Genomic DNA, 16074 nt, shown 5'->3' with positions numbered 1-16074 from the left:
ACAATGCTGGTGGAAATGTAAAATGGTGTAGCCATTTCGGAAAAAAGTTTGGCAGTTTCCCAAAAAGTTTAACACAGACTCACCATTTGTCCCAGCAATCATACTCTTTTGTATATACCAAACATTGCCAAATTAAGTATTGAGTATTTACACTCCTAGGTATATACTCAAAAAACCTGAAGACTGGGACGCGAACAGATACCTGCACATCAGTGTTCACTGCAGCATTATTCACAATAGCCAAAGGGTAGAAACAATCCAAGTGCCTATCAACAGATGAACAGATAATGAAATGTGGTATATACAATGGAATATTACTCCACTATGGAAAGGAATGAAGTTCTGATGTGCTTTAACAAGGATGAACCTTGAAAACCTTACGCTAAGTGAAATAAGCCAGACAAAAAGGACAAATATTACATGATTCCACTTATATGAAATATCTAGAATAGGCAAATTCATAGAGACAGAAAGTAGATTCAGGCTATCAGCAATGGAAGGAAGTAGGGATGGGCATTTATTCCTTAATATGTAGAGTTTTTATTTGGGGTGATGAAAAAAGTTTTGGAAATGGATAGTGGAGATGGTTGCACAACATTGTGAATGTAATTAATGCCAATTAATTGTACACTTAAAAATTGCTAAGGCTGGGCGCAGTGGCTCACGCCTGTAATTCCAGCACTGTGGGAGGCTGAGGAGGGCAGATCATCTGAGGTCAGGAGTTCAAGACCAGCCTGACCAATGTGGAGAAACTCCGCCTGTATTAAAAATATAAAATTAGCTGGGTATGGTGGCACACGCCTGTAATCCCAGCTGCTGGGGAGTCTGAGGCACGAGAATCACTTGAACCTGGGAGGCGGAGGTTGTGGTGAGCCGAGATTGCACCATTGCACTCCAGCCTGGGCAACAAGAGGGAAACTCCGTATCAAAAAAAAAAAAAAAAAAAATATATATATATATATAAAGTTAGGCTGGGTGCAGTGGCTCACGCTTGCAATCCCAGCATTTTGGGAGGCCAACGCGGGTGGATCACTTGAGGCCAAGAGTTTGAGGCCAGCCTGGTCAACGTGGCAAAACCCTGTCTCTACTAAAAACACAAAAATCAGCCTAGTGTGGTGGCGTGTACCCGTAGTCCCAGCTACAGGGAGGCTGAGGCATGAGAATCCTTGAAGCCAAGAGGCGGAGGCTGTGGCGACTGAGATGGCACCACTTCACTCCAGCCTGGGTGACTTTCTCAAATAATAAATTTTTTTTTAAAATTGTTAAAATGGCAAATTTTGTTATATATAGTTAACCGTAACAAAAAAAGTCTTGGGCCGGGCGCGGTGGCTCATGCCTATAATCCCAGCACTTAGGGAGGGTGACGTGGATGGATCATCTGAGATCAGGAGTTCAAGACCAGCCTGGCCAACATGGTGAAACCCCGTCTCTACTAAAAATACAAAAATTAGGCCGGGCACAGTGGCTCACTCCTGTAATTCCAGCACTTTGGGAGGCCAAGGTGGGCAGATCACAAGGTCAGGAGATTGAAACCATCCTGGTAGTGAAACCCCGTCTCTACTAAAAATACAAAAAAATAGCTGGGCATGGTGGCAGGTGCCTGTAGTCCTAGCTACTCAGGAGGCTGAGGCAGGAGAATGACGTGAACCTGGGAGGCGGAGCCTGTAGTGAGCCGAGATCACACCACTGCACTCCAGCCTGGGCGACAGAGCCAGACTCTCTCTCAAAAAACAAAAATACAAAAATTCGGTGGGTGTGATGGCAGAAGCCTGTAATCCCAGCTACTCGGGAGGCTGAGGCAGGAGAATCACTTGACGCCAGGAGGTGGAGGTTGCAGTGAGCCAAGATCCCGCCACTGTACTCTGACCTGGGTGACAGAGCAAGACTCTGTCTCAAAAAAAAAAGAACCAAACAAACAAACAAAAAGAAACAGTATGTATGAGCAGCAATAACCAAATTATATTTCTTTTCCACTTAATTCCTTGGTATGACAGGCTTAACGGAGACTAATTGTCTTCTGAAAATATTTGTGATTTCTTGGTTATAATGAGACTATTTTCCTTCTGGAAGTTAGAGATGTAATATTTACAGAAACAGTAATTTCAAAATTGAGTGTTTCAGATGGCAGGAAAACAACTATGAACTTCACTGTTTGTCAAGCTCAAATATACCTTGTGATATTTTCTCTTCCACGTTTTTTTTTTTTTTTTTTTTTTTTTTTTTTTTTTTTGAGGCGGAGTCTCGCTCTGCCGCCCAGGCTGGAGTGCAGTGGCCGGATCTCAGCTCACTGCAAGCTCCGCCTCCCGGGTTCACGCCATTCTCCTGCCTCGAGACTCCCGAGTAGCTGGGACTACAGGCGCCCGCCACCTCGCCCGGCTAGATTTTTGTATTTTTTAGTAGAGACGGGGTTTCACCGGGTTACCCAGGATGGTCTTGATCTCCTGACCTCGTGATCCGCCCGTCTCGGCCTCCCAAAGTGCTGGGATTACAGGCTTGAGCCACCGCGCCCGGCCTCTTCCACGTTTATACTCGTCTCTTTGCTATTGTAATTTATTTGGATTACAAGATTCTCAGTCTTTCAGATTCCACTTTGCATATTTGTCTCATACTTTAATATCTTTTCTAATTGTCACATTCATTTTAAGAGTTTCAGTTAATAGTGAATTATTAATTTTTACTAAAGTGATAATTTTATAAGTATTACTTTAGTTTCTACCTTCAAATACTTCATTACCTATTACACTCTGTGCCTAGTAGTTTAACGCACACTACAATATCATAAAATAATGTCAGTTCTAGGTACCACTGTATTTTGTTCCTGGCATAAAAGAAAAAAGGTTTTCTGTTGCCTCTTATTGAACCTTTTTGCATTCAAGAGATCCAACTTAGGCCGGGTGCAGTGGCTCACGCCTATAATCCCAGCACTTTGGGAGGCCGAGATGGGTGGATCACTTGAGGGCAGGAGTTCAAGACCAGCCTGGACAACATGGTGAAACCCTGTCTCTACTAAAAATACAAAATATTAGCCAGGCTTGGTGGCAGGTGCCTGTAATCCCAGCTACTCGGGAGGCTGAGGCAGGAGAACTGGATGAACCTGGGAGGCGGAGGTTGCAGTGACCTGAGATGGGGCTACTGCACTCCAGCCTGGGTGACAGAGTGAGACTGTCTCAAAAAAAAAAAAAAAAAGGAAAAAAGGAGATCCAACATCCAACTTAGAGAATAAAAAATTTAAAAACAAGAGAATTAAAAATGTACAACAATAAATGGGCGATATGGCAACATTTTATCTGCCCTGCTATGGTGATAATTAGCAGAAAGCAAGCTAAAGTTTGCAGCCTGGAGCTGGCTTTGTCCCTTACCTTGCCATTGAGAACGATGTTCTGGCTTCCACACAACACTGACTGGCGACTGACTTTGTTCCCAGATGCCTAAAAGAAAACAACAGAAAACCGGGGACAGCAAACTTAATAGGTTTCTGGACTACAGGTTTCCGTCAAGAAAGCTCACATTTGAGAGAAAAAAACATAAAGTGGGGTGCTGTCCACAATGGAGTGAGTCCAGGATGTCAAAAAAGCAATGATGGATTAGGAAACTATGGCTGAGTGTGGTGGCTCACGGCTGTAATCTCTTTGAGAGGCTGAGGCAGACGGATCCCTTGAGGCCAGGAGTCCAAGACCAGCCTGGGCAACATAGTGAGACCCCCCTTCTCTAAAAAAAAAAATTTTTTTAATTAGCCGGGCATGGTGGCGCGTGTCTGTAGTCCCAGCTCCTCAGAAGGCTGAGGATGGAGGATCGCTTGAGCCTGGAAGGCCGAGGCTGCAATGAGCTATGATTGTACCACTGCACTCCAGCCTGGGCAATAGAGTGAGACCCTGTCTCAAAAAATAAAAAAAATAAAAGGAAACTAGGGACTCAAGGAATAAACTCAGAATTTGAACGTCTAGAGCTTAGTGGCATCAGCCCGACGTGGATTCAAATCCATTCACTTCCGCACTTGGGCTTTACGGCCTTAAAACGAGGATAATGACTGTATGAATATCGGAGTTGTCAGAATGCAAAGAAAACCAAAATAACAATAGTAACGTTAACTGACCACTTGCCCTGTTTCCAAGATTTTACAAACATGTCGTATACTGATAATAAAGAACCAAATCGGCAGGGTGCGGTGGCTCACGCCTGTAATCCCAGCACTTTGGGAGGCCGAGGCGGGTCGATTACCTGAGGTCGAGTTAGGGACCAGCCTGGCCAATGGTGAAACCCCGTCTCTACCAAAAAATACAAAAAATTAGCCGGGTGTGGTGGCGGGCGCCTGTAATCCCAGCTATTTGGGAGGCTGAGGCAGGAAAATCGCTTGAACCGGGGAGGCGGAGGTTGCAGTGAGCCGAGATCGCGCCACTGCACTGCGGCCTGGGCGACAGAGAGAGTCTCCGCCCCCCTCTCCCCCAAAAAAAGAACCGAATCGTTTTCGGCGCAAGTTACCACATTACAAAAGGCAACGTAAAAGGGCCCGAAGTTCGAGCTGTAATTCATATGAACAGGATGGTACTTGTCCTATCCTCCTGAAGGCACTTTATCCCTATGCGAAAATCAGGAATACATACAAAAGGCCTAAACTGGCCATGCGCGGAGTAAACAGCAAAAGCCAGACTGTACACGGGACGTCGCTAGATAATCCGGGACTAACGGCCAAAGGGACAGGGGTGGGTGGGGTAGGGGCAGATTGGGAACTCCGACCAGGCCTCAAAGGGACGCAGGCTTGAAAAGAGGAGGACAGATATCTGGACCCGCGCACCGTCTCGATGTACTCGGACTTGTTGTAGAGCAGCTCGCCCAACTCCATGGCCGCCGCCTCCTTCCCTCAGGCCCGGATCCTGTCAGAGTCAGTCGGTCAGTCTTTCTGAGGTTCCGGCTACTTCCGGCCGCTCCTCTACTTCCGCTCTAGATGGCCCACTGGGAGTCATCGACAGCTCGGCTCTCCTTTAGGCGGCCTCGCCCCACTGCTCGGCGGTCTCCGGCAGCGCGTGCGCAGGTCGAACGTTGGATTTAATTGGCCGGAGATTAGGGCGCGCCTGGCCCGCGTGGGTCAGCTGATCGCGCGCTGAGGGTGCGATCCCGGGCTCCCCATTCTTTCTTGGGGCGCCTCCCCGGCCCAGGGCCAACTGGGTCCCGGTGTCGGCAGGCCTGGGGTCGGCGACGGCTGCTCTTTTCGTTCTGTCGCCTGCCCGATGGAAGAGCCTACCGGGAAGCCCCTCAGCTGTGAGGAGAAGGAAAAGGTGCCACGGGGTGCGGGAAGGGCGGATGCAGGACTCTGACCTCGCTTTCCCAGGGTTTTAGGTCTAGCTTTGTGTCCTCGGCAGTCCGAGGGCAGCAGTATCGTCCGACGCCCCTCCCCCCGCTTAGGGCGGAGGGGGCACAAAAAATGAAAATGTGGAAATAGCGTGGTGCTCACGTGGTGGCGTTTAAAGAACAAATCTCATTACAGTAACAGTGCATTAATACAATGTGTAACACTTTATAGATAAAGCTGTATCGACACCGTTGCTCCTCCCCCGTCCCACACCCTCAATCTTCACTTCTCCCGCCGGACCTCCTCAAGTAAATCTTTTAAGTCTGGTACTTTCAGGTCCTTTCGTGTGTTAGTGTGTGTGGTGGAGGAGGGGCGTATCCCTAACCACCAAAAAGGAGTCCTATGTATTTTTTTTGAGAAGGGAATGTTCGTAAATGGTATGATCTGAATGGTTCTGTAGGTTCCGTTTTTCGTACCCCTGTTTAGCATTCCTGTCAGGACATGTTTATCTACCTTTCTTTTTTGAGTTCTAGACAGCATGTTGTAGTTTGGAAGTTTCTTTTCTTTTTTCTTCCTTTTCTTTTCTATTTTTCTTTTTTGAGACAGAGTCTCACTCTGCCACCCATGCTGGGGTGCAGTGGTGCGATCTCGGCTCACTGCAACCTCCGCCTCCCGGGATCAAGCGACTCTCTTGCCTCAGCCTCCCGAGTAGCTGGGATTGCAGGAACCTGCCACTGCGCCTGGCCTTGGAAGTGCCCTTGCTTCTTTAGACTGTACTTTACTGGTAGACTTTTAGTATGTTTCCAGTTTGTGCTGATGTTATTCTTATCCTGGCTTACCTTCTAGTGGAGGTGAGAAAGATCATTTGTAAGCAAACAAGATAATCCCCCAGACATTTATAAGATTGGTGGGTAGGCCAGTCTCCGTGGCTCACGCCTGTAATCCCAGCACTTTGGGAGGCTGGGATGGGCAGATCGTTTGAGCTCAGAGTTTGAGACCAGCCTAGGCAACGTAGTGAAACCCCGTCTCTACTAAAAATATAAAAATTAGTCAGGTGTGGTGACGCCAGCCTGTAGTCCCAGAGGCTCAGGCCTCAGAGGCTGATGCACGAGAATCGCTTGAACCAGGGGACGCTTAGGTTGCAGGGAGCCGCCGAGATCGCGCCGCTGCACTCCAGGCTGGACGACCAAGTGAGACTCTGTCTCAAAAAAAAAAAAAAAAGAAAAAAAAAGAAAATTCCAAGTAGCATGTTTTGCACATAGACTTTGTTTTTTTTTGTTTTGTTTTAGTTTTTTGAGACAGGGTCTTGCTCTGTCGCCCAGGCTGGAGTGCAGTGGTGCGATCTTGGCTCACTGCAACCTCCGCCTCTCAGGCTCAAGCGATTCTCCTGCCTCAGTCTCCTGTGTAGCTGGGATTACAGACGCCCAACACCGCGCCCAGCTGATTTTTGTATTTTTAGTAGAGATGGTGTTTCTCCATGTTGGCCAGGCTGGTTTCAAACTCCTGACCTCAGGTGATCCGCCCGCCTTGGCCTCCCAAAGTACTGGCATGACAGGCGTGATCCACCCCACCTGGCCTTTTTTTTTTTTTTTTTTTTTTTTCTGTTTTTTTTTTTTTTTTTTTTTTTTTTTTTTAGACAGAGTCTTGCTCTGTTGCCCAGGCCGGAGTGCAGTGGCACAATCTAGGCCCACCGCAACCTTCGCCTCCGGGTTCAAGCAATTCTCCTGCTTCAGCCTCCTACAGGTACCCACCACCACACCCAGCTTATTTTTGTATTTTTAATAGAGGCAGGGTTTCACCATGTTGGCCATGCTGGTCTCGAACACCTGACCTCAAATGATCCACCCATCTTGACCTCCCAAAGTGTTGGGATTACAGGTGTGAGCCACCGCTTCCAGCTGAGTAGGTCTTTTGTTTTTTTTAAAGGTATGTATGGAGGATGGAAATCTTGATGTTTTATTGGTTGAAAGATGAGTATAACTAAAGAGTTCCTAAAAAGCAGAAAAACCAGGGCTGGCTTTGCTGCTGAGATAATCCTTTGAACCAAAGAAGCCAGAGAGACAAGGGAATCTAGACTTTCAGAGAACAGTAATTTGATTCAGCCCAATTCACTTATTCATTTAATAAATATTTGTTAAATGCCTACTGTGTGCCTGGCTGGAGATTCAGCAGTGATAGCTCCAACCTCACTGGCCTGCATGTTCCTCAAACATATGTAGCCTATTCCACTGCAGAGCTTTTATATTTGTGGTTCCCTCTGCCTGGGGTACCGTTCCCTCTGATCTTCCCAAAACTAGCTCCTTCCTCATTTGGTCTTAGGCTCAAATGATAGTCCTCAAAAATGCCTCCCTGACCACTGTAACTAAAGTAGTCCCTATCAGTAGGCCAGTAACTCTCTTATATCACTCTGTTTATCTGTCTAGTTATTTATTACCTTGTAAAATCATCTTCCCTGTTTTCTTATTTATTATGTGTATCCCTCACTGTATGTAAATTGCATCTAGAATAGCTTCTGGAGCACTAATTGACACACAGTGGGTATCACTTATTATTCCAGGTACTAGAGATACCTGGACCATTAACTGATAAATAGAAGATTCATTTGTTGAGTGACTGAGGATGACAGTCCCTGCTACCTTCAAGGAACTGGATCATGGGGAGAAACAGAGAACACAGTGTGAGAATACTGTGGTAAGGAAAGTACAGAGGACTGATAGAGTGTCTAACCTAGATTTGGAGAAGGACCTAGAAGATCCTTCCCAGGGAAATGAAAATCTAAGCTAAGGCTTGAGGAGTCAGTAGGAATTGGCAAAGGAAGGAAATGTTCCAGATGATAGGAACAGGTTATACAAAGATCCTGAAATGGTCAAGAGCTTGGTGCTTTTTGAGAACCACAAGTAGATTGCCATGGACCAGTGCTACTCCCTGCCTCTTGCCAGGGGACCCCACCAAGCATTGCATCCCTTCCCTATGACTTCACCTTTCCGCTTGCCCAGTATTGTTGGTGTTTTTCTTCTTTCAGTTAAAGGAGAAATTAGCATTCTTGAAAAGGGAATACAGCAAGACACTAGCCCGCCTTCAGGTAAGTGAATCATGTTCTCAAATTAAGGTGTTACAGTACAAACAATTTAAAAACTGTTCTTGACTCTTTATATAAAGCTTTAAAGAAAACATATTTCTGGAGCTGTTTTTGTTTCCTCTAGCGTGCCCAAAGAGCTGAAAAGATTAAGCATTCTATTAAGAAAACAGTAGAAGAGCAAGATTGTTTGTCCCAGCAGGAGCTCTCACTGCAGCTAAACCACTCAGGTAAATCTAGACCATTCCCTTATGCCTGCTTTATTATTCATTTCCCAGGTATATTTTGGCTGTTGTTCTTTTTCCCACAGAGTGAAGATAGTGACTAGCAATAGACACTTTAATTTTAATTTAATTTTATTTTTTTGAGACAGAGTCTCACTCTGTCACCCAGGCTGGAATGTAGTGGCATAATCTTGGCTCACTGCAGCCTCTGCCTCCCGGGTTCAAGCAATTCTCCTGCCTCAGCCTTCCGAGTACCTGAGACTACAGGCACGTGCACTACCACGCCTGGCTAATTTTTGTATTTTTAGTAGAAACGGGGTTTCACCATGTTGGCCAGGCTGGTCTCGAACTCCTGACCTCATGATCTGCCTGCCTCAGCCTTCCAAAGTGCTGGGATTTACGTGAGCTACCATGCCCAGCAAAAGATTTTTTTTTTTTACTTTAAGTATATATGAACAGAGAAAAATTCTAGGTGAAAATATTCTAAAAACAATGGTCAATAAATTCAAGTAATTTATAATAATAAAATTAAGGGTTATTGAAATGGGAGTGTTATTAAAATTACTTGAGCCAAGATGGAAAATAAAGAAAGAAAGACATGGGCTAAAAAATTAGTTGAGATTTAAAAGTTAAGAGAAGAGATTGTGTGATAAAGAATACTCTGTTTAAAAAACATTTTTAGCACAATGCTATTTGTTTACATGTACTTAAAATTTCATAGATTGTTAGAATGTTTAAAATTAGAACTTTTAAAAATATGTACAGTATGGAGTATGTAGAGTTCCTTTACATATGCCTTCAGATAGTAGAAGTAGTCAGCACCTTGAACACCTTGAACCTAAAGGTAACAGTGACCTTACTACTCACAGCCTAAAAAATAGATTTATTTTACCTGTAAATTCATCTGCCTGAATGAAATGTCATTGATTCTTTCTTAAATAAATGTTTAGTAGTATTTATATGTAATAGGATAAAAATGAGTATTTTTTGTTTTATTTATAAGAAAAATATGTTATATACATTTTTTTTCTCCTCAGAACCTAAATATAAAATATGTGTTTATGACAAGTTACACATCAAAACCCATCTTGATGAAGAAACTGGAGAAAGGACATCTGTCACACTTGATGTTGGGCCTGAGTCCTTTAACCCTGGAGATGGCCCAGGAGGATTACCTATACACGGAACAGATGACACCCAAGAACATTTTCCCCACAGGGTCAGTGACCCTGATGGTGAGCAAAAGCAGAAGCTGCCAGGGAGAAGAAAGAAGCAGCAGAAGAGAACATTTATTTCACAAGAGAGAGACTGTGTCTTTGGCACTGATTCACTCAGACTGTCTGGGAAAAGACTAAAGGAACAGGAAGAAACCAGTAGCAAAAATCCTACTAGATCACCAGTAACTGAAATAAGAACTCATCTTTTAAGTCTGAAGTCTGAACTTCCAGATTCTCCAGAACCAGTTACAGAAACTAATGAAGACAGTATATTCATTCCACCAACTGCCCAACCAGAAAAAGGTGTGGATACACTCCTAAGAAAACCTGATTTCACCAGGGCAACTACAGTTCCTTTACAGACTCCAACAGATAGCAGTAGTAGTCAGCACCTTGAACACATTCCTCCCAAAGGCAGCAGTGAACTTACTACTCACGGCCTAGAAAACATTAGATTTACTTCACCTGTAAGTTTGGAGGCACAAGGCAAAAAAGTGACTATCCCTACAGATAGCCTCGTTGTAAACAAAGCTGTAAGTAAAAGTGGCCAACTGCCCACAAGTTCTAATTTAGAGGCAGATATTTCATGTTCTCTAAATGAACTTACTCACAATAACTTGCCAGCAAATGAAAATCAAAACTTAGAACAAAATCAAACAGAGAAATCTTTAAAATCTCCCAGTGACGCTCTTGATGGTAGAAATGAAAATCTTCAGGAAAACGAGATTCTAAGTCAACCTAAGAGTCTTAGCCTGGAAGCAACCTCTCTTCTTTCTGCAGAAAAACATTCTTGCACAATGCTTGAAGGCCTTCTGTTTCCTGCAGAATACTATGTTAGAACAACACGAAGCATGTCCAATTGCCAGAGAAAAGTAGCCCTGGAGGCTGTCATTCAGAGTCATTTGGATGTCAAGAAAAAAGGGTTTAAAAATAAAAATAAGGATGCAAGTAAAAATTTAAACTTTTCCAATGAGGAAACTGACCAAAGTGAAATTAGGGTGTCTGACATATGCACAGGACAACCAAGTTCAAGAACTTCTCAGAAACTTCTCTCATTAACTAAAGTCAGCTCTCGCGCTGGGCCCACTGAAGATGATGACTTGTCTAGGAAGGCAGTTGCCCAGGCACCTAGTAGAAGATACAGAGGAAAAAGAAAATCAGCCTGCACCCCAGCATCAGATCATTGTGAACCACTTTTGCCAGCTTGCAACCCATCGGTTATTAACAGGTCCAAAAAGGAAGTCACCTCACATAAATATCAGAACAAAAAAGCAGTTATTCGAGTGAAAGGTAAATCAAGATGTGTTTGATGATGATGATGATGATGATGAAAGCTAACACTATGTGCCTGGCACTTCCTTTTTTTTTTTTTTTTTTTTTTTTTCTTTTCTAAAATGGGGCAGGGTCGAGTGTGTTGTCCAGGCTGGAGTGCCATGGTGCGATCATGGCTCACTGCAGCCTCTATCTCCTAGGCTCAAATGTTCCTCCTGCCTCAGCCTCCCAACTAGCTGGGACTACTGGCATGTACCACCATGCCTGGCTAATGTTTTTAAATGTTTTGTAGAGGCGAGGTCTTGCCCTGTTGCCCAAGCTAATCCTGAACTCCTGACCTCAAACAGTCCTCCCACCATGGCCTCCCAAAGTGCTGGGATTACAGTCATGAGCCACTGTATCCAGCCTGCCTGGCACTTTCTAAATGTTGTACAGATACTAACTCATTGAATCATCACAGCAGTCCTACATGAGATAGAATCTATTTTCATTCTCACTTTACAGGTGAGGAAACTAAAGCACAGGGAGATTAAAATGACTTTACTTAATTTAATTAAAATCACAGAGCCAGGATTCAAACCTGGCATTGTGGTGCCAGAGTTCAGTGATAGAGCTGAAACAGTTCAACACTGAAAAGGAAAATGTATTGGTTGTTTCTGTAATATTACATATTCAGGTACAATACAATTCCTATCTATGGGTAGAAGCTTCACAGCTAATACAGAAAGTGTTTTTGAAGTAAAATGGAATGTGTACTAGAGTTAGACTATGTCGGGCTTGGTGGCTCACCCATGTAATCCCAACACTTCAGGAGGCCAAGGTGGGAGGATTGCTTGAGCCCAGGAGTTTGAGACTAGCTTGGGCAACATGACAAAACCCCATCCCTCCAGAAATATATAGAAAAATTAACCAGGTGTGGTGGTGTATGCCTGTGGTTTCAGCTACTTCAGAGGCTAAGGTGGGAGGATCGCTTGAGCCCAGGATGTCGAGGCTGCAGTGAGCTGTGATTGCACCACTGCACTCCAGCCTGGGTGATACAGCAAGACCCTCTTTCAAAAAAAAGAGAGAGAGAGAAAGAGTCCACTGACTATCTCTTTTAGAAGTCATCATGTAATGAAAAGGCCTAAGCAACTTTTTTGGATAAAATATCTAATGCAGTGTCTCTAAGGCCTCCATGGGACACAGGATTTTGGAGGCTGGGAAGCAAGGATACATTGTAATTTAAACTTTTAATTCATTTAACGAGAATTTAATCATATCTGATCAACTGAGCACAAAAACTGGGTAATTCATTGTGGCTCTAAATTAGGGATCAGCATACTTTCTAGAAGGGGCCAGATAGCACATATTTTAGTCTTTGTGCTCTGTCTCAACTACTCAGCTATGTGCCAAAGCAGCCAAAGTCAACTTGTAACTGTGACTGTGTTCCAACACATCTTTATGTGCATTTTACAGCCAAGTTCCTTAAAAAAAAACAACTTTATATGCAAAAATAGGTAGCAAGCTGCTCTGTACCATTGGACATGGACTTGGTCTATGAGCTATGACTAATTAATCCAAAAATTGTGATTTTTCATCTTTTAAGTGAACAAGAATGCATAGTCATCAAAAAGTAGGCAATCCAGTAATCTAGAAATATTGTTTTTTACACCATAGTTTTTTTCATTGTTGTCGAGACAGAGTTTCACCCTTGTCACCCCGAATGGAGTGCAATGGTGCTATCTCAGCTCACTGCAACCTCTGCCTCCCAGGTTCAAGCGATTCTCCCACCTCAGCCTCGTGAGTAGCTGAGATTATAGGTGCCCGCCACCACACCAAGCTAATTTTTATATTTTTAGTAGAGACGGGTTTTCGCCATATTGGCCAGGCTGGTCTCGATCTCCTGACCTCAGGTGATCTGCCCACCTCGACCTCCCAAAGTGCTGGGATTACAGGCGTGAGCCACCAGGCCCAGCCAGTGGTTTGAAATAGTCTGATATCATTTTAGTAACCTGCAGCTACATTTAAAAACTTTTTCTCAAGGTGACATTCACATGACAAAATTAACCATTTTAAATTAAGTGAACAAGTCAGTACATTTACAGTGTTGTCCAACCACCACCTCTATCTCATTCTAAAACATTTTTATCACCTCTAAACCCATTAATACCCATTAATACCCATTAAGCAGCTGCTACCCATTTCTTCTCCCCTCACCCCCTACTCCTTCCATGGACAACCACCAATCTGCATTCTATCTCTATGGATTTACCTGTTCTGGATATTTCATATATATAGATAGAATCATACAATATGTGACCTTTTGTGTCTGGCTGCTTAGCATAATGGGCTTGTTTGTTTTTGAGATAGAGTCTCTTACCAAGGCTGGAGTGCAGTGGCACAATCTCGGCTCACTGCAACCTCCGCCTCCCAGGTTCAGGTGATTCTCTTTCCTCAGCCTCCTGAGTAGCTGGGATTACAGGCTTCTGCCACCACACCTGGCTCATTTTTGTATTTTTACTAGAGGTGGGGGTTTCACCATGTTGTCCAGGCTGGCCTCGAACTCCTGACCTCAAGTGATCCACCTGCCTTCAGCCTCCCAAAGTGCTGGGATTATAGGTATGAGTCACTGAGCCTGGCCACTTAGCATAATGTTTTTAAGGTACGTTTCTGTTGTAACATGCATCAGTACTTTGTTCCTTTTTATGGCTGACTAGTATTCCATTATATTGTATATGCCACAGTTTGTTTATACATTCATCATAGAGGATATAGCAACATTTTGAATGGTGTGGGATACCATTTGCAATAAGAGCAATAAATTGCTACTCAGGAGGCTGATGTGGGAGGATTGCTTGAGCCTGGGAGGCAGAGGTTGCAGTGAGCCAAGATCTCCCCACTGCACTCCAGCCTGGGCAACAGAATGAGACCTTGTCTTGAAACAAGCAAACAAAAAGCAGTAAATTAACTCTTTGCTTCAAAAGGAGACTAAGTTTTCCATAGTGACAAGAGCCAGCATTTTATAGACCATACTCTGGCAGCCTGTTGAAATCACAGTTTTAGAGGTAGGAAAAAATGTGGATATTTTTAGTTCACTTCTCTTACGAGAGACAATGAGAAAAGGGAAAAGGAAATAAATCGATTTGCCTAAGGTTAAGCCGCAAATCAGTGGTTGAGCTGAGCCTTGTCCTCAGTCCCTTCTCCTAGTTAATATTTTTGGCCATACTCTGTTTTGTTTTGTTTGGATTTATTTGTTTATTCATTCATTCATTCTTTGAGACAGAATCTCGCTCTGTTGCCCAGGCTGGAGTGCAGTGGTACTGATGCAATTTCAGCCCACTGCAGCCTCCATCTCCTGGGTTCAAATGATTCTCCTACCTCAGCTTCCCGAGTAGCTGAGATCACAGGCGTGCACCACCAAGCCCAGCTAATTTTTTTTTTTTTTTTTTTTTTTTTTTTGGAGACGGAGTCTCGCTCTGTCACCCAGGCTGGAGTGCAGTGGTGCGATCTCAGCTCACTGCAAGCTCCGCCTCCTGGGTTCATGTGATTCTTCCACCTCAGGCTCCCGAGTAGCTAGGACTACAGGCGCCCACGACCATACCTGGCTCATTTTTGTTGTTTTTTTTTTTTTTTGTATTTTTAGTAAAGATGGAGTTTCACCATGTTGGTCAGGCTGGTCTTGAACTCCTGACCTCAAGTGATCTGCCTGCGTCGGCCTCTGAAGGTGCTGAGACTACGAGTATGAAGCACCGTACCTGGCCCTACTTTTTAAAATTTTTATTTATTTATTTATTGTTTTTAAAGACAGTCTCACTGTGTTGCTCAGCCTGGTCTCAAACTCCTGGGCTCAAGTGAGGAGTATATTTGAGTTTAGAAACTCACTCTTTGTTGGGTATTACATATATTTGCTAGTATATTTGAGTTTAGAAGCTCACTTTTTGTTAGGTATTATGTTTAAGAATGGTTTAACATGTTTCTTTGATAGGACTTCATTGTAAACATTAAGTTGATTCTGGGGAAATTATGTTTCTTTTAAATATGGGAGATCCTATTCTCTTTGTCATCAGTGAAACAGTTTGTCTGTTTTGTTGGGTTTTGTTACTATTTTTGTGACTTATTTTTCTTCTTTAGGGAAGAAAAGTCATCTAAAAGAAGATTCCCTTTCTTGGAGTAATAGTGCTTATTTATCCTTGGATGATGATGCTTTCACAGCTTCATTTCATAAGGATGGAATGCTGAGCTTAAAGCAACTACTGTCTTTTCTCAGCATCACAGACTTTCAGTTACCTGATGAAGACTTTGGACCTCTTAAGCTTGAAAAACTTAAGTCTTGCTCAGAAAAACCAGTGGAGCCCTTTGAATCAAACATGTTTAGAGAGAGACATCTTAAAGAGGGAAATTGTATTTTTCCAGAGGAACTGAGTCCTAAACGCATGGATACAGAAATGGAGGACTTAGAAGAGGACCTTATTGTTCTGCCAGGAAAATCACATCCCAAAAGGCCAAACCCACAAAGCCAGCATACAAAGACAGGCCTTTCTTCATCCATATTACTTTATACTCCTTTAAATACAGTTGCGCTTGATGATAATGACAGGCCTACTGCAGACATGTGTTCACCTCTTTTCCCCATCTTAGGTACTACTCCAGCGTTTGGCCCTCAAGGCTCCTATGAAAAAGCTTCCACAGAGGTCGCTGGACAAACTTGCCGCACACCCCAACTTGCTCATTTGAAAGACTCAGTCTGTCTTGCCAGTGATAGTAAACAATTCGACCGTTCAAGCAGTCCAGCAAAACCACATACCACCCTGCAGGTGTCAGGCAGGCAAGGACAACCTACCTGTGACTGTGACTCTGCCCTGCCAGGAACACCTCCACCCATTGAGTCATTCACTTTTAAAGAAAATCAGCTCTGTGGAAACACATGCCAGTGGTTGCATAAACATTCCATCGAACAGGTACAATCCATTTCCTTTGTGAAATTTTCTCTGAAGGAATGAAATGCCTTAGTGAATGTAA

At 43.7% G+C, this 16074-nt stretch overlaps 2 protein-coding genes across 12 annotated transcripts in view; one reads left to right on the top strand and one right to left on the bottom strand.

Annotated features, from left to right (window-relative positions):
• DCTN5 (dynactin subunit 5) overlaps positions 1–4935 on the bottom strand; it is a 36273-nt gene extending 31338 nt beyond the window's left edge. For all 3 annotated transcript variants that reach the window (XR_012092930.1, XR_012092931.1, XM_007988057.3), the window contains exons 1-2: positions 4793–4935; positions 3360–3428 (exon numbers count right to left, since the gene is read on the bottom strand). Coding sequence is in view for 1 of the 3 variants with exons in the window: in XM_007988057.3 (XP_007986248.1) it covers positions 3360–3428; positions 4793–4840 (117 nt within the window). In the remaining 2 variants the exon portion in view is untranslated. The remainder of the gene's footprint in view (positions 1–3359; positions 3429–4792) is intronic.
• Positions 4936–5050: 115 nt separating this feature from the next.
• PALB2 (partner and localizer of BRCA2) overlaps positions 5051–16074 on the top strand; it is a 36727-nt gene continuing 25703 nt past the window's right edge. For 2 of the 9 annotated variants that reach the window (XM_073015236.1, XM_073015237.1), the window contains exons 1-5: positions 5053–5273; positions 8310–8369; positions 8491–8593; positions 9625–11094; positions 15187–16013. In XM_073015236.1, coding sequence (XP_072871337.1) covers positions 5226–5273; positions 8310–8369; positions 8491–8593; positions 9625–11094; positions 15187–16013 — 2508 coding nt within the window. In that variant the 5' untranslated portion in view covers positions 5053–5225. Of the gene's footprint in view, positions 5274–7844; positions 7979–8309; positions 8370–8490; positions 8594–9624; positions 11095–15186; positions 16014–16074 lie in introns of all 9 variants that reach the window. The other 7 variants (XM_037989747.2, XM_037989745.2, XM_037989743.2 and 4 more) reach the window with 7 other exon arrangements.

Source organism: Chlorocebus sabaeus, chromosome 5 (assembly GCF_047675955.1).
Source record: "Chlorocebus sabaeus isolate Y175 chromosome 5, mChlSab1.0.hap1, whole genome shotgun sequence".
In the NCBI taxonomy this organism is placed as follows: Eukaryota; Metazoa; Chordata; class Mammalia; order Primates; family Cercopithecidae; genus Chlorocebus; species Chlorocebus sabaeus.
The sequence above is the reverse complement of the archived record's forward strand: the minus strand, read 5'-3'. Positions and strand labels throughout refer to the sequence as shown.